General features: G+C 47.1%; 1 protein-coding gene across 1 annotated transcript in view; it reads left to right on the top strand.

Annotated features, from left to right (window-relative positions):
* Positions 1-11,424: 11,424 nt before the first annotated feature.
* The window catches only part of BEAN1 (brain expressed associated with NEDD4 1), a 42,050-nt gene continuing 26,248 nt past the window's right edge, over positions 11,425-27,226 (top strand). Inside the window, 1 exon segment of the mRNA XM_056526102.1 lies at positions 11,425-11,525. Coding sequence (XP_056382077.1) covers positions 11,516-11,525 — 10 coding nt within the window. The 5' untranslated portion in view covers positions 11,425-11,515.

The raw sequence follows: 27,226 nt of genomic DNA, 5'->3' as shown, positions 1-27,226 counted from the left end.
CCCACGCATATCGTCTCGGATAGAGGCGTCCAATTCGTGTCTAAATTCTGGAGGGCCCTCTGTAAACAGCTCAAGATTAAATTAAACTTCTCTTCTTCTTATCATCCCCAATCCAATGGGCAAGTAGAAAGAATTAATCAGGTCCTGGGTGACTATTTACGGCATTTTGTTTCCTCCCGCCAGGATGACTGGGCAGATCTTCTACCATGGGCCGAATTCTCATACAACTTCAGAGTCTCCGAATCTTCCTCCAAATCCCCATTTTCCGTGGTGTACGGCCGTCACCCTCTTCCCCCCCTCCCTACTCCCTTGCCCTCTGGTTTGCCCGCTGTGGATGAAGTGACTCGTGATCTTTCCACCATATGGAAAGAGACCCAAAATTCTCTTTTACAGGCTTCATCCCGGATGAAAAGATTTGCCGATAAGAAAAGAAGAGCTCCCCCCATTTTTGCTCCCGGAGACAAGGTATGGCTCTCCGCTAAATATGTCCGCTTTCGTGTCCCCAGTTACAAACTGGGTCCACGCTATCTTGGTCCTTTCAAAGTCTTGTGCCAAATTAATCCTGTCTCTTACAAACTTCTTCTTCCTCCTTCTCTCCGTATTCCTAATGCCTTTCATGTCTCTCTTCTTAAACCACTCATCATCAACCGTTTCTCTCCCAAGTTAGTTTCTCCCACTCCTGTCTCCGGTTCTTCTGACGTCTTCTCAGTGAAAGAGATACTGGCCTCCAAGACGGTCAGAGGAAAAAGGTTCTTTTTGGTGGATTGGGAGGGCTGTGGACCTGAAGAGAGATCCTGGGAACCTGAGGACAACATCCTAGACAAAAGTCTGCTCCTCAGGTTCTCAGGCTCTAAGAAGAGGGGGAGACCCAAGGGGGGGGGGGGTACTGTTACGCCGAGCGCTCCGGGTCCCCGCTCCTCCCCGGAGCGCTCGCTTCTCTCTCGCTACCGCAGCGCTCCGGGCAGCTCCACTGACCCGGTGCGCTGCGATACCGTCTCCAGCCGGGATGCGATTCGCGATGCGGGTGGCGCCCGCTCGCGATGCGCATCCCGGCTCCCGTACCTGACTCGCTCTCCGTCTGTCCTGTCCCGGCGCGCGCGGCCCCGCTCCCTAGGGCGCGCGCGCGCCGGGTCTCTGCGATTTAAAGGGCCACTGCGCCGCTGATTGGCGCAGTGGTTCCAATTAGTGTGTTCACCTGTGCACTCCCTATTTATACCTCACTTCCCCTTCACTCCCTCGCCGGATCTTGTTGCCATTGTGCCAGTGAAAGCGTTTCCTTGTGTGTTCCTAGCCTGTGTTCCAGACCTCCTGCCGTTGCCCCCGACTACGATCCTTGCTGCCTGCCCCGACCTTCTGCTACGTCCGACCTTGCTTCTGTCTACTCCCTTGTACCGCGCCTATCTTCAGCAGTCAGAGAGGTTGAGCCGTTGCTAGTGGATACGACCTGGTCACTACCGCCGCAGCAAGACCATCCCGCTTTGCGGCGGGCTCTGGTGAAAACCAGTAGTGACTTAGAACCGATCCACTAGCACGGTCCACGCCAATCCCTCTCTGGCACAGAGGATCCACTACCTGCCAGCCGGCATCGTGACAATGGCACATTTTATTCCTCTTCCTGGTCTTCCTTCAGCGCCTCAGTTGGCAAAGCAATTTTTTGTACACATTTTTCGCCTTCATGGATTGCCCACGCATATCGTCTCGGATAGAGGCGTCCAATTCGTGTCTAAATTCTGGAGGGCCCTCTGTAAACAGCTCAAGATTAAATTAAACTTCTCTTCTTCTTATCATCCCCAATCCAATGGGCAAGTAGAAAGAATTAATCAGGTCCTGGGTGACTATTTACGGCATTTTGTTTCCTCCCGCCAGGATGACTGGGCAGATCTTCTACCATGGGCCGAATTCTCATACAACTTCAGAGTCTCCGAATCTTCTGCTAAGTCCCCATTTTCCGTGGTGTACGGCCGTCACCCTCTTCCCCCCCTCCCTACTCCCTTGCCCTCTGGTTTGCCCGCTGTGGATGAAGTGACTCGTGATCTTTCCACCATATGGAAAGAGACCCAAAATTCTCTTTTACAGGCTTCATCCCGGATGAAAAGATTTGCCGATAAGAAAAGAAGAACTCCCCCCATTTTTGCTCCCGGAGACAAGGTATGGCTCTCTGCTAAATATGTCCGCTTTCGTGTCCCCAGTTACAAACTGGGACCACGCTATCTTGGTCCTTTCAAAGTCTTGTGCCAGATCAACCCTGTCTCTTATAAACTCCTTCTTCCTCCTTCTCTTCGTATTCCCAATGCCTTCCATGTCTCTCTCCTTAAACCACTCATCATTAACCGCTTCTCTCCCAAACTTGTTTCTCCCACTCCTGTATCCAGTTCTTTCGACGTCTTCTCCGTGAAGGAGATTCTGGCCTCCAAGACGGTCAGAGGAAAAAAAAATTTTGGGGTGGATTGGGAGGGCTGTGGACCAGAAGAGAGATCCTGGGAACCTGAGGACAACATCCTAGACAAAAGTCTTATTCTCAGGTTCTCAGGCTCCAAGAAGAGGGGGAGACCCAAGGGGGGGGTACTGTTACGCCTAGCGCTCCGGGTCCCCGCTCCTCCCCGGAGCGCTCGCAATTTTCTCGCATTTGCAGCGCCCCGGTCAGACCTGCTGACCGGGTGCGCTGCAATGTCTCTCTCAGCCGGGATGCGATTCGCGATGCGGGAGGCGTCCGCTCGCGATGCGCATCCCGGCTCCCGTACCTGACTCGCTCCCCGTCGGTCTTGTCCCGGCGCGCGCGGCCCCGCTCCTTAGGGCGCGCGTGCGCCGGGTCTCTGCAATTTAAAGGGCCACTGCGCCACTGATTGGCGCAGCAGGCTTAATTAGTGTGTTCACCTGTGCACTCCCTATTTATACATCACTTCCCCTGCACTCCCTTGCCGGATCTTGTTGCCATTGTGCCAGTGAAAGCGTTCCCTTGTGTGTTCCTAGCCTGTGTTCCAGACCTCCTGCCGTTGCCCCTGACTACGATCCTTGCGGCCTGCCCTGACCTTCTGCTACGTCCGACCTTGCTCTTGTCTACTCCCTTGTACCGCGCCTATCTTCAGCAGTCAGAGAGGTTGAGCCGTTGCTGGTGGATACGACCTGGTTGCTACCGCCGCTGCAAGACCATCCCGCTTTGCGGCGGGCTCTGGTGAATACCAGTAGCAACTTAGAACCGGTCCACCAACACGGTCCACGCCAATCCCTCTCTGGCACAGAGGATCCACCTCCAGCCAGCCGAATCGTGACACCTCTCCTATGTACGCGTTTCGAACGCATGCGCGTTCTTGATCACCACTTCACCTGTGTGTTCCTCACCTCCTAAATAGTAAGTTCAGAAGGGAGGAGCACTTGCTTGGAGAAGACTTGTGTAAAACACACTTCGTGTACTTTAAAACTTCACCCAAAAACAGGTTATATTTAAAACATACTATTGCATGAAATCTTGCTGGCTTTGTCCACTTATCTCATGTACAATTAGGAACCGTTGTGTTACATATATCCTAAGCTGACAGTGAAATCGGCATTAAACGCATCATGTGTGTCACGATGCCGGCTGGCAGGAGGTGGATCCTCTGTGCCAGAGAGGGATTGGCGTGGACCGTGCTAGTGGACCGGTTCTAAGTTACTACTGGTGTTCACCAGAGCCCGCCGCAAAGCGGGATGGTCTTGCTGCGGCGGTAGTAACCAGGTCGTATCCACTAGCAACGGCTCAACCTCTCTGACTGCTGAAGATAGGCGCGGTACAAGGGAGTAGACAAAAGCAAGGTTGGACGTAGCAGAAGGTCGGGGCAGGCAGCAAGGATCGTAGTCAGGGGCAACGGCAGGAGGTCTGGAACACAGGCTAGGAACACACAAGGGAACGCTTTCACTAGGCACAAGGGCAACAAGATCCGGCGAGGGAGTGCAGGGGAAGTGAGGTATACATAGGGAGTGCACAGGTGAAGACACTAATTGGAACCACTGCGCCAATCAGTGGCGCAGTGGCCCTTTAAATCGCAGAGACCCGGCGCGCGCGCGCCCTAGGGAGCGGGGCCGCGCGCACCGGGACAGGACCGAGGGAGAGCGAGTCAGGTACGGAAGCCGGGGTGCGCATCGCGAGCGGGCGCCACCCGCATCGCGAATCGCATCCCGGCTGGAGGCGGTATCGCAGCGCACCCGGTCAGTGGATCTGACCGGGGCGCTGCCGTAGCGAGGATGTTGCGAGCGCTCCGGGGAGGAGCGGGGACCCGGAGCGCTCGGCGTAACAGTACCCCCCCCCTTGGGTCTCCCCCTCTTCTTAGAGCCTGAGAACCTGAGAACCAGACTTTTATCTAGGATATTGTCCTCAGGTTCCCAGGATCTCTCTTCAGGACCACAGCCCTCCCAGTCCACTAAAAAAAAAGTTTTTCCTCTGACCTTTTTGGAGGCCAGTATCTCCTTTACGGTGAAGATGTCTGAAGAACCGGAGACAGGAGTAGGAGAAATAAGTTTGGGAGAGAAACGGTTGATGATGAGTGGTTTAAGAAGAGAGACATGAAAGGCATTAGGAATACGAAGAGAAGGAGGAAGAAGAAGTTTGTAAGAGACAGGATTAATTTGGCACAAGATTTTGAAAGGACCAAGATAGCGTGGTCCCAATTTGTAGCTGGGAACACGGAAGCGGACATATTTAGCGGAGAGCCATACCTTGTCTCCGGGATAAAAAATGGGGGGAGCTCTTCTTTTCTTATCAGCAAACTTCTTCATGCGTGATGAAGCCTGTAAGAGAGAATTTTGGGTCTCTTTCCATATGGTGGAAAGATCACGAGTTATTTCATCCACAGCGGGCAAACCAGAGGGCAAGGGAGTAGGGAGGGGGGAAGAGGGTGACGGCCGTACACCACGAAAAATGGGGATTTGGAAGAAGATTCAGAGACTCTGAAGTTGTACGAGAATTCGGCCCATGGAAGAAGATCTGCCCAGTCATCCTGGCGGGAGGAAACAAAATGCCGTAAATAATCACCCAGGACCTGGTTAATTCTTTCTACTTGCCCATTGGATTGAGGATGATAAGCAGAAGAAAAGTTTAATTTAATCTTGAGTTGTTTACAGAGAGCCCTCCAGAATTTAGACACGAATTGGACGCCTCTATCCGAGACGATCTGCGTGGGCAACCCGTGAAGACGAAAAATGTGTACAAAAAATTGTTTTGCCAACTGAGGCGCTGAAGGAAGACCAGGAAGAGGAATAAAATGTGCCATCTTGGAAAATCGATCAACGACCACCCAAACAACAGTGTTGCCACGGGATGGGGGTAAGTCTGTAATAAAGTCCATACCAATCAGAGACCAAGGCTGTTCGGGGACAGGCAGAGGATGAAGAAGACCAGCAGGCTTCTGGCGAGGAGTCTTATCCCGGGCACAGACAGTGCAGGCCCGCACAAAATCAACAACATCCGTTTCCAGAGTCGGCCACCAATAGAAACGAGAGATGAGTTGCAAGGATTTCTTGATGCCCGCATGGCCTGCGAGATGGGAGGAGTGACCCCATTTGAGGATTCCGAGGCGTTGGCGTGGAGAGACGAAGGTCTTCCCTGGAGGAGTTTGCCTGATGGAGGCTGGAGAAGTGGAGATCAGGCAGTCAGGAGGAATGATGTGTTGCGGAGAGAGCTTTACTTCTGAGGCATCCGAGGAACGAGAGAGAGCATCGGCCCTAATGTTCTTATCGGCAGGGCGAAAGTGAATTTCAAAATTAAACCGGGCAAAGAACAGAGACCACCTGGCCTGGCGAGGGTTCAGCCGTTGGGCAGACTGGAGATAGGAGAGATTCTTGTGATCGGTGTAAATAATAACTGGAAATTTTGATCCCTCCAGCAGATGCCTCCATTCCTCAAGTGCTAATTTAATGGCCAGTAGCTCTCGATCCCCGATGGAGTAGTTCCTCTCCGCCGGAGAGAAGGTCCTAGAAAAAAAACCACAAGTAACAGCATGCCCAGAAGAATTTGTTTGTATAAGAACCGCTCCAGCTCCTACTGAGGAGGCATCAACCTCCAATAGGAAGGGTTTAGATGGGTCAGGTCTGGAGAGCACGGGAGCAGAATAAAAGGCAGACTTGAGCCGTTTAAAGGCGTCTTCCGCTTGAGGAGGCCATGACTTAGGATTGGCATTCTTCTTGGTTAAAGCCACGATAGGAGCCACAATGGTGGAAAAATGTGGAATAAATTGTCTGTAATAATTGGCGAACCCCAAAAAACGTTGGATAGCACGGAGTCCGGAGGGGCGTGGCCAATCTAAGACGGCAGAGAGTTTGTCTGGGTCCATTTGTAGTCCCTGGCCAGAGACCAAGTATCCTAGGAAAGGAAGGGATTGACATTCAAACAGACATTTCTCCATTTTGGCATAAAGTTGATTGTCTCGAAGTCTCTGAAGAACCATGCGGACATGCTGGCGGTGTTCTTCTAGGTTGGCAGAAAAAATCAGAATATCGTCCAGATACACAACAACACAGGAATATAAGAGATCACGAAAAATTTCATTAACAAAGTCTTGGAAGACGGCAGGGGCGTTGCACAGGCCAAAGGGCATGACCAGATACTCAAAGTGTCCATCTCTAGTGTTAAATGCCGTTTTCCATTCGTCCCCCTCCCTGATGCGGATGAGATTATAAGCACCTCTTAAGTCCAGTTTGGTAAAGATGTGGGCACCTTGGAGGCGATCAAAGAGTTCAGAGATAAGAGGTAGAGGGTATCGGTTCTTTACCGTGATTTTATTAAGTCCGCGGTAGTCAATGCAAGGACGTAGGGAGCCATCTTTTTTGGACACAAAGAAAAATCCAGCTCCGGCAGGAGAGGAGGATTTGCGGATAAACCCTTTTTTTAAATTTTCCTGGATGTACTCGGACATAGCAAGAGTCTCTGGGGCGGACAGAGGATAAATTCTGCCCCGGGGTGGAGTAGTGCCCGGGAGGAGGTCAATAGGACAGTCATAAGGCCTGTGAGGAGGTAGAGTCTCAGCTTGTTTCTTGCAAAATACGTCAGCATAGTCCATATAGGCCTTAGGGAGACCGGTTACAGGGGGAACCACAGGGTCACGGCAGGGAGTACTGGGAACCGGTTTAAGGCAGTCCTTGAAACAAGAGGTACCCCAGCTCTTGATCTCCCCTGTGGACCAATCCAGGGTTGGGGAATGGCGTTGAAGCCACGGTAGTCCAAGGAGAATTTCGGAAGTGCAATTGGGGAGGACCAAAAACTCAATTTTTTCATGATGAGGTCCGATGCACATTAGGAGGGGCTCCGTGCGGTAACGTATGGTACAGTCCAATCTTTCATTGTTAACACAATTGATGTAGAGGGGTCTGGCGAGACTGGTTACCGGGATGTTGAACCTGTTGATGAGGGAGGCCAAAATAAAGTTTCCTGCAGATCCGGAATCCAAGAAGGCCATAGTAGAGAAGGAGAAGGTAGATGCAGATATCCGCACAGGCACAGTAAGACGTGGAGAAGCAGAGTTGACATCAAGGACTGTCTCACCTTTGTGCGGAGTCAGCGTGCGTCTTTCCAGGCGGGGAGGACGGATAGGACAATCCTTCAGGAAGTGTTTGGTACCGGCACAGTACAGGCAGAGATTCTCCATGCGGCGTCGTGTCCTCTCTTGAGGTGTCAGGCGAGACCGGTCAACTTGCATAGCCTCCACGGCGGGAGGCACAGGAACGGATTGCAGAGGACCAGAGGAGAGAGGAGCCGGGGAGAAAAAACGCCTCGTGCGAACAAAGTCCATATCCTGGCGGAGCTCCTGACGCCTTTCGGAAAAACGCATGTCAATGCGAGTGGCAAGATGAATGAGTTCATGTAGATTAGCAGGAATTTCTCGTGCGGCCAGAACATCTTTAATGTTGCTGGATAGGCCTTTTTTAAAGGTCGCTCAGAGGGCCTCATTATTCCAGGATAGTTCAGAAGCAAGAGTACGGAATTGTATGGCGTACTCGCCAACGGAAGAATTACCCTGGACCAGGTTCAGCAGGGCAGTCTCAGCAGAAGAGGCTCGGGCAGGTTCCTCAAAGACACTACGAATTTCCGAGAAGAAGGAGTGTACAGAGGCAGTGACGGGGTCATTGCGGTCCCAGAGCGGTGTGGCCCATGACAGAGCTTTTCCAGACAGAAGGCTGACTACGAAAGCCACCTTAGACCTTTCAGTAGGAAACTGGTCCGACATCATCTCCAAGTGCAGGGAACATTGTGAAAGAAAGCCACGGCAAAACTTAGAGTCCCCATCAAATTTATCCGGCAAGGATAGTCGTAGGCCTGAAGCGGCCACTCGCTGCGGAGGAGGTGCAGGAGCTGGCGGAGGAGATGATTGCTGAAGCTGTGGTAGTAGCTGCTGTAGCATCACGGTCAGTTGAGACAGCTGGTGGCCTTGTTGCGCTATCTGTTGTGACTGCTGGGCGACCACCGTGGTGAGGTCGGCGACAACTGGCAGAGGTACTTCAGCGGGATCCATGGCCGGATCTACTGTCACGATGCCGGCTGGCAGGAGGTGGATCCTCTGTGCCAGAGAGGGATTGGCGTGGACCGTGCTAGTGGACCGGTTCTAAGTTACTACTGGTGTTCACCAGAGCCCGCCGCAAAGCGGGATGGTCTTGCTGCGGCGGTAGTAACCAGGTCGTATCCACTAGCAACGGCTCAACCTCTCTGACTGCTGAAGATAGGCGCGGAACAAGGGAGTAGACAAAAGCAAGGTCGGACGTAGCAGAAGGTCGGGGCAGGCAGCAAGGATCGTAGTCAGGGGCAACGGCAGGAGGTCTGGAACACAGGCTAGGAACACACAAGGGAACGCTTTCACTAGGCACAAGGGCAACAAGATCCGGCGAGGGAGTGCAGGGGAAGTGAGGTATACATAGGGAGTGCACAGGTGAAGACACTAATTGGAACCACTGCGCCAATCAGTGGCGCAGTGGCCCTTTAAATCGCAGAGACCCGGCGCGCGCGCGCGCCCTAGGGAGCGGGGCCGCGCGCGCCGGGACAGGACCGAGGGAGAGCGAGTCAGGTACGGAAGTCGGGGTGCGCATCGCGAGCGGGCGCCACCCGCATCGCGAATCGCATCCCGGCTGGAGGCGGTATCGCAGCGCACCCGGTCAGTGGATCTGACCGGGGCGCTGCCGTAGCGAGGATGTTGCGAGCGCTCCGGGGAGGAGCGGGGACCCGGAGCGCTCGGCGTAACAATGTGCACAGCCTCCAATGTTTCAACACACTTCCAATGTGTAATTCTATATGATAAGATTCACATGAGATGCTGTATTCACATGATGGTTTAAACAATATTACAATTGCTGTTTACTGCTAGAACGAAATGCAAAAGCTTAGAACAAGTAATGTAAAAATTTATTCTAATAATGCAGCATTAATTCTTTCCGTATGTTCAGACCGCGCAGAATTCTGGTACGCAGGGTAAATTGCCAGAAGACCTCACGACTGAACAATTTTCTTTGTATATCACCACCCCTCAAGGGCTTCTTTACCCTCTCAATGCCAAATGCCACAAAATTCTTTATGCTACTATTGTGAGCCTGTGCAAAATTTAAGGATGCACCCGATTTGTTCCTGTTACTTTCAATTCTGACCGCGTCATATAAGTGTTCACGGAATCCGCACGGTCTGAACATACGGAAAGAATTAATGCTGCATTATTAGAATTAATTTTTACATGACTTGTTCTAAGCTTTTGCATTTCGTTCTAGCAGTAAACAGCAATTGTAATATTGTTTAAACCATCATGTGAATACAGCATCTCATGTGAATCTTATCATATAGAATTACACATTGGAAGTGTGTTGAAACATTGGAGGCTGTGCACATGATGCGTTTAATGCCGATTTCACTGTCAGCTTAGGATATATGTAACACAACGGTTCCTAATTGTACATGACATAAGTGGACAAAGCCAGCAATATTTCATGCAATAGTATGTTTTAAAGATAACCTGTTTTTGGGTGAAGTTTTAAAGTACACAAAGGGTGTTTTACACAAGTCTTCTCCAAGCAAATGCTCCTCCCTCCTGAACTTACTATTTAGGAGGTGAGGAACACACAGGTGGAGTGGTGATCAAGAACGCGCATGCGTTCGAAACGCGTCCATAGGAGAGGTTTGCTGACCAGGTGAAGGTGGATGGTGTGTGCTCTGTATTTTAAAGAGAAGTTCAATAAAGGATCTACATTTTAAAGGTACTGCTGGACTACCTTTTCTCTGATCTTATCAAAACACATATTTTTTAAGACTCCTGTCACCTTCTACCAGCATTGTGGCACAACATACCGCACAACAACACACAAAACCAATTAAAAACGTATTGAATGCAACAACTTACTCCATCCACCACATTAGTATTTGACTCTACCTAGGTCTGTGCTGATGCTTAAACCTTCTCCTGCAAGGTAGGAAACACCATTTTCTGGCTGTAACAGGGTATGGCATCACTGCCCACACAGCAGCATCCCGCCAGCCCTAAACAGCCAAGGGTGAACCGGTTAACAACAAAACGGGAGTACAATACAACATGGCATATAACATTTCACGGCAACAATGCCAACAAATATTTCTTGAAGTGAAGAATAGGTCTTTTAACCCCTGTGCCATCAAAGCACTGTACGCCCACACACTCAAAGCATACATGTCATTTCACAGGGAAAAAAAAATGTTTGTATATGTTACTTACTAGGTCATGCGGATGCTTAATATCTTTTTTACGTGTCTAGCTTCTGTATTTGGCTGACAAAACTCTCCATTCTGCTGCTCACTCATTCTGACATCCACTGCTCAGGAAGGGGCATGCCCGAGGCAAGCACTGAGCCCACCCTCACTCACCATGCATTCACTTTCACCCTGTGCTATGTCTGTGTCTCATCATCCAATCACGTCATCCAATCACTGCAGGCTGCTCTGTAACCCCCTTCTCTCTGTATTCAGATAGGAGTCTGATAGACAGGACAGGAGTGAGCACAGAGGAGTGCTAGTCCCACACTTATTCTTGAACTTTGTCCCTGCCTGCACTTCAGCTGGGACATAGATGAAGCTGCAGCAGGACAGCATTATGTTCTGGATGGTATGGGGACCCCTAGTAGTCTTTTTTATAAGCCACGATTTCTATAAAAAGGAGATAACTTTTTATGATGTATATTAGGAAGGTAATGTCTTTACAACATATAAAAGGTTTTTGATTCTGACAGTGCCCATTTAAAGGAAATCTGTCATCAGTGTCACCTGCACTAGCCTGTCGGTACAGACAAGTAGTGCAGGTGACACTGATGACAATGGTACTTACCTTGTCCCGTTCGGTTCCGTAGTTCTCTGGCAATCCTCTTGGCTATCTTCAGCTCCGGCCCAACTTGGAGCATGGGCAGAGCTTAGTGACGTCACCGCTGTTTGCTAGCAGGGGACCCAGCAGAGAACAGTAGCAGTGATGTCACTAAGCTCCACTCATGCTCCAAGTCGGGCCCGGAGAAGAAGATACCGAAGAGGATAGCTGGAGAACAACAGCACGGAATGGGACAAGGTAAGTACCTTTGTCATCAGAGACAAGTTAGTGCAGGTGACACTGATGACAGATTTCCTTTAAAGGGGTACTCCGGTGATTAATTTTTTTTGACGATATGGCATCTTCTTTGTAAGTTTAGTTTTTTTGCAATATACATGTGTTCTATGTTTTGGCAGCATGTATGTGTTTTTCTTACCTGTTTGTTGGGCAGGAAGTTCTGTAGTTCAGAGGGTTTTCTTTTACTGTTGTCCACAGTTCTGAGTCTGTTAGGGACAAGATGTCACAGCTTTTTTTTTTTTTGTCTGCATGAGAGGAATAAGCCACGCCCCCTCATGTCATCCAGCTGAGTACACAGCTCCTCCCCTCCCCCTGCTCTGTATTCTAAGGAGGCAGGTCTGCACAGGAGAAGGACCTCACAGAGAAGATAAGTGTTATCTGAAGGGGAGGATGAGAAGGTGCACGGGCTGGGGATGTATGGACTGCAGGGGAATAAATCTCATACTGGAAATGATCTCTATGGGGGAGATTTATCAAAACCTGTGCAGAGGAAAACTTGCCCAGTTGCCCATAGCAACCAATCAGATTGCTTCTTTCATTTTTCACAGGCCTTCATAAAAATGAAAGCAGCAAGCTGATTGGTTGCTATGGGCAACTGGGCAAGTTTTCCTCTGCACAGGTTTTGATAAATCTCTCCCTATATGTGAAGGTGAAGGAGGGGGGGGACTCCTGAATGACACATGCTGGGAGTTGTAGTCCCTGTTGTGTGTGTGTGTGTGTGTGTATGCTAGTGTTTACAAACCAGTGTGCCTCCAGCTGTGGCAAAACTACAACTCCCAGCATGCCCTGACAGACTTTGGGCATGCTGGGAGTTGTAGATTTGCAACAGCTGGAGGTACACTTGTTGGGAAACACTGGTGTATGCCCTAGAGAGGTGTGGTGAACTACAACCCCCAGGAGACTACAGAGGCAGCATGCTGATGTTATACCACAGACTGAAGACTCCTGAATGACACATGCTGGGAGTTGTAGTCCTTTTTGTGTGTGTATGACAGTGTATCCCAACAAGGGCTGATTTATATTAGTGTGCTGTGTATAAGGGGGCTGACCCGGGAAAATAGTAGGATGGGTAAAGGGCGGAACAAACAAACAAACAAAAAAAAAGGAGCCGCCCCAAACCAGCAAGGCATGTGGCATGCTGGGATTTGTAGTTTTCAGCACAGCAAGAAACAGGAAGTAGAAGCAAAGATAGGAAAACAAAGAGGGGGATAAAAAGACAACAAAGAACGGAAATAGAGTAGGCTAAACAACAAGAATAGAAATGAAACAAAACAAATAGGGTAAGTCAAAAATGGAAAAACACGTTGACCACCGGAGTACCCCTTTAAAGATTCATTGCATGATTTTTTTTTTTTTTTGCTTCTATAGTGTAGCATAGGCTATCATTACAGAATAATATAGAGGTTTTTGTATATGGCTTTTAATTACCTCTTTACATAGACACAATGATGTGGGTTATGTAATGCAGCCAACTTTTCCCATAAATCCTCTGGCTTTGGTTGGGGCGTTTAAATTGCAGGTGTCATCTCATCAGACTGCTAGTGCTGGAGATCACCCTGGTGAACTGATTAGATTCATAAGTGGGTTGGTGTCAGGGGGATCTGGTAGGGGATTATGTCATCCTGTAGTTCACAGGAAGTCAGAGTCTGACATTCTGTCATAACTATTAGGTACTGGAAGATTTGAAGAGTCCGACTGGTGATCACATGACCAAATTAGAGTATCAAAACACATGGATTCAGCATAAAATAAAGCAAATGGTGCAATAGGACTAGTGATGGTAAGCATGAATGATATGGGGGGGGGGGATCTGGAGTCTTCATTACATAACCATGTACAAATTTAAATTCACTGTAAAAAAAACTTTACGAAGTTTATGAACTTTAAAAAAGCCTGTGACCCCTGTATCTATTCTTGAAGCTGAGAGTGGAGTAGGTGGGAGAACCATGTAAAACTGTTCCGATTTTGATGGGACAATTGTGCAAAACGGGCTGCAAGATGGGTGGGGTTAATGCAAACCTTGTCCCTAAATGTTCTTTTTGTGTTATATTGGTTTGTTCCTAAATGTTCCTGGACATGGGATTTAGATCTTCTGATTCTGTTTATTGAAATGTTGGCAAGTATGGAATTTATGTCATCAAAACCTCTAGCACTAAAAACCAATGCAGCATGAGGGTAAATAGGAGAAGAATGGCTTATATCCAGGAGACCGACATCGCTGCCGTCTAACACTCTTTAAAGGGGTTATCCACCATAAGGGGATTTTAGTACATACCTGACAGGCTTTCTTTTTGTGAACTGGATATTTCCTGTTGGGGTTCGGTCTCTTAAACTACACATCCCATAGTTCCATGCTTGTAAGTGTGAAGTTACATTCCTCCCTCCCACACATCAGCCACTCCACCCATTGCAGCACAAATGAGCTGCATCCATTCAAAAGATCAGTATGTTTTCTAACCAGGGGGCCAACAGCTGTTGCAAAATTATCTCTCTCCCACCCAATGGTCGCTCCACCCATTGAAGCAGGACAGGCTCCCTTTGCACACCGGACTAGTGATGTCATGTTTCAATGTACTACAACCTGGGAAATCCTGAGACCTGAGTAATTTTATATGTGATTAAAAATAAATATTGGGGTGAAAATCACAGAAGAATTGCAAGACCACCGTCACACACAGGTACAGTCACTATATTATAAACTATACTAACTTTACAGCCCAGGTAGCATAGTCAAATAAAAATAAAAAATCCTGGAATACCCCTTTAAGATCTATATCAATGAACTGGCCACAGCTCTGGAATCAGTCTCAGCACTAGGTTAACAATCCCAGAGATGCTCACATACTGAGCCAGTACTGAGTGCCCGACCATTGAATCAAGTCAGCACAGACAGAACTACAAGGTTACAAATACTCAGCAGTGAGGAACACTTAGGGCTCATTCACACAATAAAATCTTTGCCAAGCAGAGATTGTGTCTAGAGCAGGCACTAGCCAGAGCTGCCATCAGAAATTTTGGGACCCCTTACACATCTCAAGGCCTACCCCCCACCCCCACGTCCTCACAACCAGGGCCCATCTGATATCTTCCTCATTGTCTATGTTGTATGTAAAAAATATTTATAGTGTTACTGGCCAAGTTCTGGAGTCATTCTCTTTCCTTTTTTTTCTTTTGTTTGCTCTGACCGTCCTGGAGTCTTCTTCCAACCATGACTCGTCTCCACAGAATCTGCCAGACAACAATATATTAGGCTTCACAACTTTTCAGCACATTCCCCACCTGTTCCCTACCTGCAGTGGCCCCTTGGTGTCTTGCATAGTATGAGGGAGTAGGTGTGTTAAAAGGAAAGGGTAGAGGGATTGGGTGGTGGTGGGTAGGTAATTTCCTCTTTCCTATCAGGTAATGCCCCCAGTAGGTAGAAAGGAAATCCCTTTAAATGATAGAAGGCCCCATTAGGTCAGTAATGTTCCCAGTAGGTAGGTAGTAGGTAATGCCCCCAGTAGGTAGTTAGTAAGTGAGGCCTCCAGTAGGTAATGCCCCAAGTAGGTCGTAGGTAATGCCCAAGTAGGTAGATAGTAGGTATTGCCCCAGTAGACAGTGCCTCCAGTAGGTAGGTAGTAGATAGTGCCTCCAGTAGGTAGATAGTAGATAATGCCCCAGTAGGTAGTGCCCCCCAGGTATGTAGTGTCCCCAAGGTAGGTAGTGCCCCATATAGGTAATGCCCCCAGTAGGTAGTGGCCCCTAGCAGACCATGCCCCCAGGTAGGTAGTGGCCCCCAGGTAGGTAGTCATGCCCCCTGTAGGTAAGTCCCCCAGATAGCTGTCCTCTGCCTGAAAACTCCATATAAATTATGTAAAATTATGTAGGTAGTAGGTAGCCCCCCTATTAGCTTGGTAGTTAGTCCTCATATAAGCTAGGTAGAATGTAGTAGATAGTCCCCAACATTAGCTAGGCATGAGAAGTTCCCCACATTAGATAGGAAGCAGATGTCCCCCCCACATTAGATAGGCAGCAGTCCCCACACATTAGGTAGGCCCTCAGTAGGTAGGTAGTAAGTGATGCCTCCAGTAGGTAATGCCCCAAGTAGGTTGTAGGTAATGCCCTAGTAGGTAGATAGTAGGTAATGCCCCAGTAGGTAGGCACTAGATAATTCTCCCTGTAGGTCGATAGTAGGTATTGCCCCGAGTAGACACTGCCTCCAGTAGGTAGGTAGTAGATAGTGCCTCCAGTAGGTATGTAGTAGGTAATGCCACAGTAGGTAGTGCCCCCAGGTAGGAACAAGATATATGCATATCTTGCAGATATATAAGTCTTACTGGGATTCCTGTGGCTCCTGTGGTTGGGTGTTTTCTGACTAATGCCTTGTTACATATGTGCTTTTGATATTTATGCTGTATTATATCAGATAGCACGATTTCCTAATATGTTTTCCTGTGCTAAATACTACTGCAATGTATCAGGTATTGTTATGTGCAGTAAAAGGTTAACATACCCCTAAACACAGCTTGGAATCTTCCAGAGAGAAGGGAGGAGCTTGCTCTGCTCCAGCCTCTATACAGAGAGGAAAAGAAAGTTAGGTCAATTGAGAGCTAGCCTCTCTAGTGAGTGGATGTGTCAATGCAGCCTCTCTGCTATTGACAGCTTGGGACAATGACAGCTCCTACTAAGAATCCTGAAGCAGCCTGGGTTTGACAAAGTGAGCTGCTGCTCTTTTCCAGTGAAGGAACTGCGAGTTGTTTTATGCATCATTGCACATGTATCATTGCACATAGTCACCAAGGGCATCTCACATCACCAGTGACCAGCACTTTAAAGGGGTTGTCCAGGATTAGAAAAACATTGATGTCTGGCCTTGCCAGCCTGACAAAGTATGAGGAATCCCTGTGGAGCCCTCAAACCATAGTGACAAGTGAGGCACAGACCTTAACTGGTGTGATGACTACAAGCCTCAGCCATCCCACTGACTACAAGTCTTTACTCTTGTACCAGTTGTGCTCCCTCTAGGCTGCCCCATATGCCATGGACTTCTATAGCCCCTATAGGTAATGCTAATATGTATTTGGCCTGACAAATAAAGCTTCTTTAAATTTGATAGATATGAGAGATAAAACAGACAGACATATAGATGTTAAGACGATAGATAGATAGATAGATAGATAGAAGATCCAAGGAGAGCAGCACAACCATATAAGTGATGAATTAGAAGCTGGTGCAGGCTGTATGGGAACTCTGGGCAGTGGTTCCACTCACATAAAAAAATCCAGAACACAGCAGCACACAAAATTAGTGTAAAAAAAGTGGAAGTTTATTCCATATATCCAGTGTAACAGGTAAGAGCAATGTTTCTGTGACCTCTCGTCACCGTTATCAAGCTTAATAACAGTGACAAGAGGTCACAGAAACGTTGCTCTTACCTGTTACACTGGATATATGGAATTAACTTCCACTTTTTTTACACTAATTTTGTGTGCTGCTGTGTTCTGGATTTTTTAGATAGATAATAAATAGATAGATAGATACAATGTATATGAGATAGATAGTAGATAGATAGATAGATAGATAATAAATAGATAGATAATAAACAGATAGATAGATAATAAATAGATAGATTAATAGATAGATAATAAATGGATAGATAATAAGTAGATAGATAGATAGATAGATTGATAGATAAATAGATAATAAATAGATATGTGGTAGCCTGGTGGGGGTGTAGGGTAGTTGGGGTGTTGCTGTTGTATATGAGGGGTTAATTTAACCCTTGTCACTCGTGACACCAGGGTGAGGGTTAAAACTCTGTAGTGATGTTGTCCACAGCAGTGCTGAACTTAAAACTTGCAGGAACTTTACTGAAGATTTTCTGTACATGCAGTAACGGTAACAGTCCAGATAACAGAGTCTATATAGACAGCACAGCAGTGACTGACAGTTGCTTAGGACCAGAAAGTTCTCTTCAGATTAGGAGGATTTTATTTGCATAGATCCGCTGGATTTAGGGGTCGGATTAGGTCCAGAGATCTTGCGGAGATAGCGGGGAATTGTAAGAACCATCCGTCTCTAGTGCAGGCCTAGGCCGCAAGGCTTTGGCCTAGTAATTGTCTTGAAAGCTGCCGAGGTCCTACCTCGTCCAGAGTCAGCAACCCAAGAGAGCGACAAAATGGCCGCAGCTCCCTTATATGGGCAGGGACTGGCTGTTTTGGATTGGTCCATATCAGCTGTCACCGTTACAATGGATTGTGGGTGATCACCTGACTAGAACCACCAAAGGTCCTTTAGCAAACCATAGAGTTCTGTGAACCGTGTCACATGACCCGCAGGTCCTGCGACGCTAAAACAAGTAAGTGACACTATATACATATTTATAATGCTAATTGTTATAAATATTAAATTACTAAGGGGTGACTAGGGGTTAATTAGGGAAGTGAACCCCGACAGTCCTAGGGACTCTAACTTTGGGGACTAATAAGTAAGGCACAGTATGAAATACGGTGCCGGGACACCACTGATAGATAGATAGATAGATAGATAATAAATAGATAGATAAAACAGATAGATAGATAGATAGATAGATAGACAGATACAATATATATATATATATATATATGAGATAGATAGTTTGAAGAAAATACGGGCAGCAATCTTTGTTTGAGATAGATAGATAGATAGATAGATAGATAGATAGATAGATAGATCCAATAGATAGACAGATACAATTTATATGAGATAGATAGATATGAGATAGACAGATAGATAGATAGATATGAGATAGATAGATAGATAGATAGATTCTTCCATCTTCAATGAACAAACTGAACATCAATAAATATTGTATGATCCTATAAAATAACTGTTTCCCTCCCATTAAGTCATGTGGTTTCTCATGCGCCTTTGAAGGGAGAATCCGGTGATGGATCTCATTGATAATGTATGCTGCGCCTTCTTTTATCTTCAGACATGTAAAGCGGTGTTTACGGGGAGCAGCGGAGGATCCTTTGTCACATCCCTTCTCTATCTTTATGCTTTAATCATTCCCAGCACATTCAGCCTCAGTCTATTTGCATTGTACTCTCTACTGCCCCCCTCCCTTTTAAATCAGAGACATTAGAGGTTTGCTTTGATCCTGTCTCCAGGAGGGCAGTGTCCATATTGAATTTAAGGGGGGAGTTTAGTCTCATACATTTCCACGAAGAAACATAGAAAACCCCTTTTTCCCATCTGCTGTTGTCATCTATTTCTATGGCATATGCTGCTCCTTCCTTCTGCAGCCCGGGACTAAGCTCCATGGGGACAGGAGAACCTGCTCTTCACCGCTGGTAAGAGAGATGCTGATTTCATAGATGGATTTCCTGCATAATCTACTGTGCATGAAGATTTTATATTTAGGCCTTACGACGGTGGGATATAGCCAGTTAACCCTTACAAGGCCTATGCAAATAGCAACATCCTCTTGTATTGACGCAGGGCAGACATTTATAAACCCCAGTGCACAATGAATTGCACATATAGGACCTTGTAAATGGGAAGGTTTACAATAAAACATTGGATGGTCTAGACTCCTATACTGTATGGCACCATGACATATTGTTTGTATACTGTACATACCCCTTGTTATTTGGGTTTTGAGGTTTCCTGGTGTTATGTAAACAAAGTTTCATCATTTCACAAAGCTTAGAAACTTTCTAATATTATATTTCTATTTCTCCCCATTTTTAACCTCTTTGTTGCTGTTAGGGAAGGAGTACTTACAATGGTAATTCTGGACATGTCACCTTCCAGAAGTTTAAAAGTAGCTATGAGAGATGTAGGTGGTCACGTTGTCAAGGCAAACATACCATGCCAGCAGTTTCTCTTGGCAGGAAATGCATCCATGATCATCACTTGGGGTATTTCTTTACTCCCCTGCACATACAACATGCCATCGCAACATGTGACTGGAGTAGCCTATCATATGGCTCCTACCATGGTAACCTTTCAGTACTCAAACACCTTAAAGGGGTACTCCCGTGGAAAACTTTTTTTTTTTTTTTTTTTTTTTTTTAGATCAACTGATGCCAGAAAGTTAAACAGATTTGTAAATTACTTCTGTTAAAAAATCTTAATCCTTCCAGTGCTTTCTAGGGGCTGTATACTACAGAGGAAATGTTTTTCTTTTTGGATTTCTCTTATGTCACGACCACGGTGCTCTCTGCAGGATTTTCTCCTGCTCAGGACAGTTCCTAACATAGACAGCAGAGGTCAGCAGAGAGCACCGTGGTCATGACATAAGAGAAATCCAAAAAGAAAAACATTTCCTCTGTAGTATACAGCCCCTAAAAAGTACTGGAAGGATTAAGATTTTTTAACAGAAGTAATTTACAAATCTGTTTAACTTTCTGGCATTTGTTGATCTAAAAAACAAAAAAAGTTTTCCAGAGGAGTACCCCTTTAACGACGCAGGACATAAATGTACGTCCTGGTGATGTGGTACTTAACGCACCAGGACGTATATTTACGTCCTTAGCATAACCGCGGGCATCGGAGCGATGCCGGCATCATGTGCGGCAGGTCCCGGCTGTGGATCGCAGCCAGGTACCCACCGGTAATGGCGGATACCCGCGATCCCGTGGATGTCCGCCATTAACCCCTCAGATGCCGTGATCAATACAGATCACGGCATCTGCAGCATCGCGGTCACTTAACAGGATGATCCTGCACGGCAGACGGAGGTCCCCTCACCTGGCTCCGCTGCCTTCCCGCAGACAAGAGCAGAAGATGACCGATAATGCTGATCAGTGCTGTGTCCTATACATAGCACTGAACAGCATTAGCAATCGAATGGTTGCTATAAATAGTCCCCTATGGGGACTATAAGAGTGTAAAAATAAAAGTTAAAAAAGTTAAAAAAAATAAAGTAAAAAAATTTGAAAAACACCTTCCCCAATAAAAATTTTAATTGTTCCATTTTCCCTATTTTACCCCCAAAAAGTGTAAAGAAAAATTATTTTATATACATATTTGGTATCGCCACGTGTGTAAATATCCAAACTATTAAAATAAGATGTAAATGATCCTGTACGGTGAACGGCGTGAACGTAAAAAAAAAAAAAAAAATTCCAAAATAGCTGCTTTTTTATTAACATTTTATTCCCCAAAAAAATTAATAAAAAATGTAATAAAAGTTTTGTATAAGCAAATATGGTATTAATAAAAAGTACAGATCACGGCGCAAAAAATGAGCCCTCATACCAGCGCTTATATGGAAAAATGAAAAAGTTATAGGTCTTCAAAATAGGGGGATTTTAAACGTACTAATTTGGTTAAAAAGTTTGTGATTTTTTTTAAGCGCAACAGTAATAGAAAAGTGTACAATTATGGGTATAATTTTAATCGTATTGACCCAGAGAATAAAAAACACATGTCATTTTTACCATAAATTGTACAGCGTGAAAACAAAACCTTCTAAAATTTGCAAAATTCCGTTTTTCTTTTTAATTTCCCCACACAAATAGTATTTTTTGGGTTGCGCCATACATTTTATGGTAAAGTGAGTGGTGGCATTACAACGGACAACTGGTCGCGCAAAAAACAAGCCCTCATGCTAGTCTGTGGATGAAAATATAAAAGAATTATGATTTTTTGAAGGGGAGGAGGAAAAAACGAAAACGTAAAAATAAAATTGTCTTAGTCCTTAAGGTCCAAATGGGCTGAGTGCTTAAGGGGTTAAAAGAGAAACTGGCGCTGGGATCTGAACGTTGAGTCCAATGTTTTTTATCCCTATAACCTAATAACAGTATTGATGTGTACAACCTGCAATAACCCATACAGACCTAATATTTTCACAGCTGAGGGTTTGCACAACTGGAAAAACAATCCTTTAGGGTACGTTCACACGTACGCAGATTTGATGCGCAGGATTTTATGCACAGGATTTTCTGCTGCAGATTTCAATGTAAACTAAATGACTGCGCACAGCTTCTAATCTGCAGTTACAAATCCTGCGCATCAAATCTGCACAGGATCCTGTGAACGTACCCTTAAACTGAAATAAAGCTATGTGGCTCCTATTGGCAAGAGCTAGCCATATGCATGAGATACCCAGCCAATTTTGGTGGTCTCTGTCAACAAAAATGTTGTGTTCAATAAAGGAGTATTTTATTTAAAAAAGTATATTATGCATCTCCGGTTGCTGCTCCTTCTGATACCCCCTGCTCATCTCTTCTCCCTTCTTCAGTACAAGAGATTGGAGGAGGACCTGCTTATTCAGCCAATCTTTGGGAGAGACGGAACACTGCCATGGCCAGTGATTGGTTTAGTAGACAGGTCCTGCTCCGATCACTCATCTCAGAAGCAGGGAGAAGTGATGGTCTGAAAGGCGTAAACAAATGAGAGCTGTGGTGTACCGGAGGAGCTAAGTATCAATTTATTCACCCAACCCCAGGTTGATAAAATGTTTTTTTTTTATTTTTATGAAATATTCTTTTAATTATTGTTTCTTCAATTTATTATTCAGGTTTTGCTTTGCCTCTGTAGAGAAATTGTAACTAGTCATATCAGTCCCTTTCCCCAATGGGGCACAATTTTTCTCTATTCCACTCGCGCACACACACATTAGGAACAAGCAAGTTGATGTGCCTGTTAGTAGGTGTTTGAAGTGTATCGACTGCTCTTTTATTTCAACCCTAGATGTGAAATATTGGAAACCCTTTTAACGTGTACCTGTTATTTGCAAATATGTTTTACATAATGTGGATAATAACATTACATGAATATTTGTAATATACATTAGTGAAAATGTGAAAATTTTTGGATGACAAAATGCTGTCTTGCAGCTATTGTATGTGTGTCTCTGTGCAAAGACAAAATACAGGAAATGTGAGTGGAAAAGCAGGGCTCTGTGCACTGAGTACAAGAAGGGCTCTGTGCACCGAGGACAAGCAAGGCTCTGTACACTGAAGACAAGCAGGGCTCTGTACACTAAGGACAAGCAGGGCTCTGTACACTAAGGACAAGCAGGGCTCTGTACACTGAGGGCAAGCAGGACTATGTACACTGAGGACAGGCAGGGCTCTGTATACTGAGGACAAGCAGGGCTCTGTTCACTGAGGACAAGCAGGGCTCTGTACACTGAAGATAAGCAGGGCTCTGTGTACTGAGGACAAGCAGGGCTCTGTACACTGAGGACAAGCAGGGCTGTGTATGCTGAGGACAAGCAGGGCTCTGTGCACTGAGGACAAGCAGGTCTCTGTACAGTGAGGACAAGCAGGGCTCGGTGCACTGAGGACAAGCAGGGCTCTGTGTACTGAGGACAAGCAGGGCTCTGTGCATTGAGGACAAGCAGGGATCTGTACAGTGAGGACAAGCAGAGCTCTGTACAGTGAGGACAAGCAGGGCTCTGTACATTGAGGACAAGCAGGGCTCGGTGCACTGAGGACAAGCAGGGCTCTGTACACTGAGGACAAGCAGGGCTCTGTACACTGAGGGCAAGCAGGGCTCTGTACAATGAGGACAAGCAGGACTCTGTGTACTGAGGACAAGCAGGGCTCTGAGCATTGAGGACAAGCAGGGCTCTGTACAGTGAGGACAAGCTGGGCTCTGTATACTGAGGACAAACAGGCCTCTGAACACTGATGACAAGCAGGGTTCTGTACACTGAGGACAAGCAGGGCTATGTGCACTGAGGACATGCAGGACTCTGTACAATGAGGATAAGCAGGGCTCTGCACACTGAGGACAAGCAGGGCTCTGTGCACTGAGGACAAGCAGGGCTCTGTACACTGAGGACAAGCAGGGCTCTGTACACTGAGGGCAAACAGGGCTCTGTGCACTGAGGACAAGCAGGGCTCTGTACACTGAGGACAAGCAGGGCCCTGTACACTGAGGGCAAACAGGGCTCTGTGCACTGAGGACAAGCAGGGCTCTGTGCACTGAGGACAAGCAGGACTCTGTACACTGAGGACAAGCAGGTCTCTGTGCACTGGGGGTAAGCAGGGCTCTGTAAACTGAGGACAAGCAGGGCTCTGTACACTGAGGACAAGAAGGGCTTGTACACTGAGGACAAGCAGGGCAGCAGGGCTCTGTACACTGAGGACAAGCAGGGCTCTTTGCACTGAGGATAAGCAGGGCTCAGTACACTGAGGACAAGCAGAGGGCTCTGTGCTGTGAGGACAAGCAGGTCTCTGTGCACTGAGGACAAGCAGGGCTCTGTTCACTGAGGACAAGTAGGGCTCTGTACACTAAGGACAAGCAGGGCTCTGTACACTGAGGACCAGCAGGACTATGTACACTGAGGACAAGCAGAGCTCTGTACACTGAGGACAAGCAGGGCACTGTACACTGAGGACAAGCAGGGCTCTGTATACTGAGGACAAGCAGGGCTCTGTGCACTGAGGACAAGCAGGGCTCTGTACAGTGAGGACAAGCAGGGCTCGGTGCACTGAGGACAAGCAGGGCTCTGTACACTGAGGACAAGCAGGGCTCTGTACACTGAGGACAAGCAGGGCTCTGTACAATGAGGACAAGCAGGACTCTGTGTACTGAGGACAAGCAGGGCTCTGTGCATTGAGGACAAGCAGGGCTCTGTACAGTGAGGACAAGCAGGGCTCTTTGCACTGAGGATAAGCAGGGCTCAGTACACTGAGGACAAGCAGAGGGCTCTGTGCTGTGAGGACAAGCAGGTCTCTGTGCACTGAGGACAAGCAGGGCTCTGTTCACTGAGGACAAGTAGGGCTCTGTACACTAAGGACAAGCAGGGCTCTGTACACTGAGGACCAGCAGGACTATGTACACTGAGGACAAGCAGAGCTCTGTACACTGAGGACAAGCAGGGCACTGTACACTGAGGACAAGCAGGGCTCTGTATACTGAGGACAAGCAGGGCTCTGTGCACTGAGGACAAGCAGGGCTCTGTACAGTGAGGACAAGCAGGGCTCGGTGCACTGAGGACAAGCAGGGCTCTGTACACTGAGGACAAGCAGGGCTCTGTACACTGAGGACAAGCAGGGCTCTGTACAATGAGGACAAGCAGGACTCTGTGTACTGAGGACAAGCAGGGCTCTGTGCATTGAGGACAAGCAGGGCTCTGTACAGTGAGGACAAGCAGGGCTCTGTATACTGAGGACAAGCAGGCCTCTGAACACTGATGACAAGCAGGGTTCTGTACACTGAGGACAAGCAGGGCTCTTTGTACTGAGGACAAGCAGGGCTCTATACACTGAGGACAAGCAGAGCTCTGTACACTGAGGACAAGCAGGACACTGTACACTGAGGACAAGCAGGGCTCTGTGCACTGAGGACAAGCAGGGCTCTGTACAGTGTGGACAAGCAGGGCTCTGTACAGTGAGGACAATCAGGGCTCTGTACAGTGAGGACAAGCAGGGCTCGGTGCACTGAGGACAAGCAGGGCTCTGTACACTGAGGACAAGCAGGGCTCCGTACACTGAGGACAAGCAGGGCTCTGTGCACTGAGGACAAGCAGGGCTCTATACACTGAGGACAAGCAGGGCTCTGTACACTGAGGACAAGCAGGGCTCTGTACACTGAGGACAAGCAGGGCTCTGTACACTGTGAACAACCAGGGCTCTGTACACTGAGGACAAGCAGGGCTCTGTACACTGAGGACAAGCAGGGCTCTGTACACTGAGGCTCTGCGACACACACCTGGCTCACACAGCAGGCTGAGAAACCAATGGTATGTAAGTGTAATCCATTGACATGTCAGGTCCTCGAAGGTGGAAGATCATTTGAAGAAGGTCCCAAATTCGGGACTGTTGACCCAAAATTTTGTAAAAGGAGTTTAAAAATTGATCCTTATATTATTATATGATGACATTATGTGCTCTGATCTATGTTTCTTTGTTTGCTTGTTTGTTTGTTTGTTTGTTTTAAGCTCTCCACAGGAGTAGAGAAATTTGACTCATTGAACAGAAGAGGCTTATTTCACTGAGCCCCAGACGTTAAGTGACCTTACAGCCTTTCCAGATAGGTTACATGTCAATCAAGGTGACATGCACAAGTAAGTGCAGTGCTCGGATTGTAGGGGTTGTCTGTCTATTTGTAAGAGGAGTTCTTCAGAAAAAGTCACATGTTGCAAGTAAAGAAAATTATATCAACAGAGGTATGACTTTCCTAATTGGTCCTTAAACTGGTATCAGAGACCTTAGTCTCTGCCTACGATTCGACCAAATAAGTCAGCCTGTCCTATGGCCCACATTTACACAGCTCAAAGGGTTGCATCAGTCACTTTAATTTTCTGTGCCTTTCATGCATGCTTGTGGCTTCTATACCATTACCTTTTACAGAATCCCTTGTCTGCAGGTGTGTATTGTGCACCTCACGTAATATTCTGTTCAACACAGGAATATGGCCCCAAGTCAAAGTTCCATTCCAACTTCCCTTGAAGGCAATGCCGTCTTTTCAAAGGACTGCTCACATAAATTGTAGCAACAGTATAACAATAAGTATAATACACGATGCTGAATACTTATAGAATGCACTGCTAAGTTCTTAAAAGAAATCTGTCACCAGTGACACCTGCACTAACCTGTTGGTACCGACAGATAGTGCAGGTGACACAGATGACAACGGTACTCACCTTGTTTCGTTCCGTGGCAGGGATCCTCAGTAATCTCTTCCATTAGCTCTGCTCCGGGCACCCGGCTTGGGGCACGGGCGGAGCTTACTGATGTCACTGCTGCTGTTCTCTCACAGCGGGACCCAGCAGGGAGCAGAGAGCAGCAGCAGCTTGGGACATGGGCAAAGGTTAGTGACGTCACCACTGCTGTTCCGTGCTGGGTCCCGCTGTGACGTCAGTAAGCTCCGCCTGTACCCCAAGCCGGCTGCCGGGACTGGAGGAAATTACAGAAGATCCCTGCCACAGAGAGGGACAAGTTCAGTACTATTGTCATCAGATTAGGGAAGGTGACACTGGTGACAGATTTCCTTTAAAGGTTTGACTATAAAGCACAGGAGAGGGAGTGAAATTGTCCCCCTTACTCCACCAGTTCACTTCAGTAGGTACCAGGGCAAACAGCCACTCTGTTGTACAGTCTCTTGCCTCCAGCCCACAAACTTGTCTCATGGAGGCTCTAAAGATGTCTGCTGCTCTGAATCACACATAGCAGGTTCTTCTGATATTACCCATGGACTTTACTGAACTCTGCTCAATCCTTTAGTTATATGCCTTATTACTGATTCCTCCCTACACAGTAACGCTATAGTGCAATGTTCAACACTAATACAGCATCAGGACCTGTGTGGGTCTATGTTGATGCCAGACTTCTCTTCCTGCAAGATGGCCGCCAGTAAACAATTTTTCTTAAAATCCAGCAAGTACTGTAGGGGGGAAAACTATTGTACATAGATGGACCATCCAACAGTCAATACAAAGCAAAAACAGTTTACAATAGAGCCCTGCGCGGGACTGTGTTTTTAATCCCGCTCCTGGTGAATTTCTGTCCATTCCTGCCAGCTCACGCAGGGTGTTTTCTCCACTCCCGCCCGCTCCATCAATATCTTGGTCCAATCCCACCTGCTCCCACTAACATCTGTGCCCAATCCCGCCTGCTTTCCCTCACATTGTACATTGCTATACACATGGGGATATGCGCAGAACATTGCACCCTAGTGTCTGTAGTACAGAAACTAGGGTGCAATGCTCTGCACATACCCCCATGTGTATAGCTGGG

Source organism: Hyla sarda, chromosome 6 (genome assembly GCF_029499605.1).
Source record: "Hyla sarda isolate aHylSar1 chromosome 6, aHylSar1.hap1, whole genome shotgun sequence".
Classification (NCBI taxonomy): domain Eukaryota; kingdom Metazoa; phylum Chordata; class Amphibia; order Anura; family Hylidae; genus Hyla; species Hyla sarda.
This window is presented reverse-complemented; position numbering and strand designations above follow the sequence as displayed.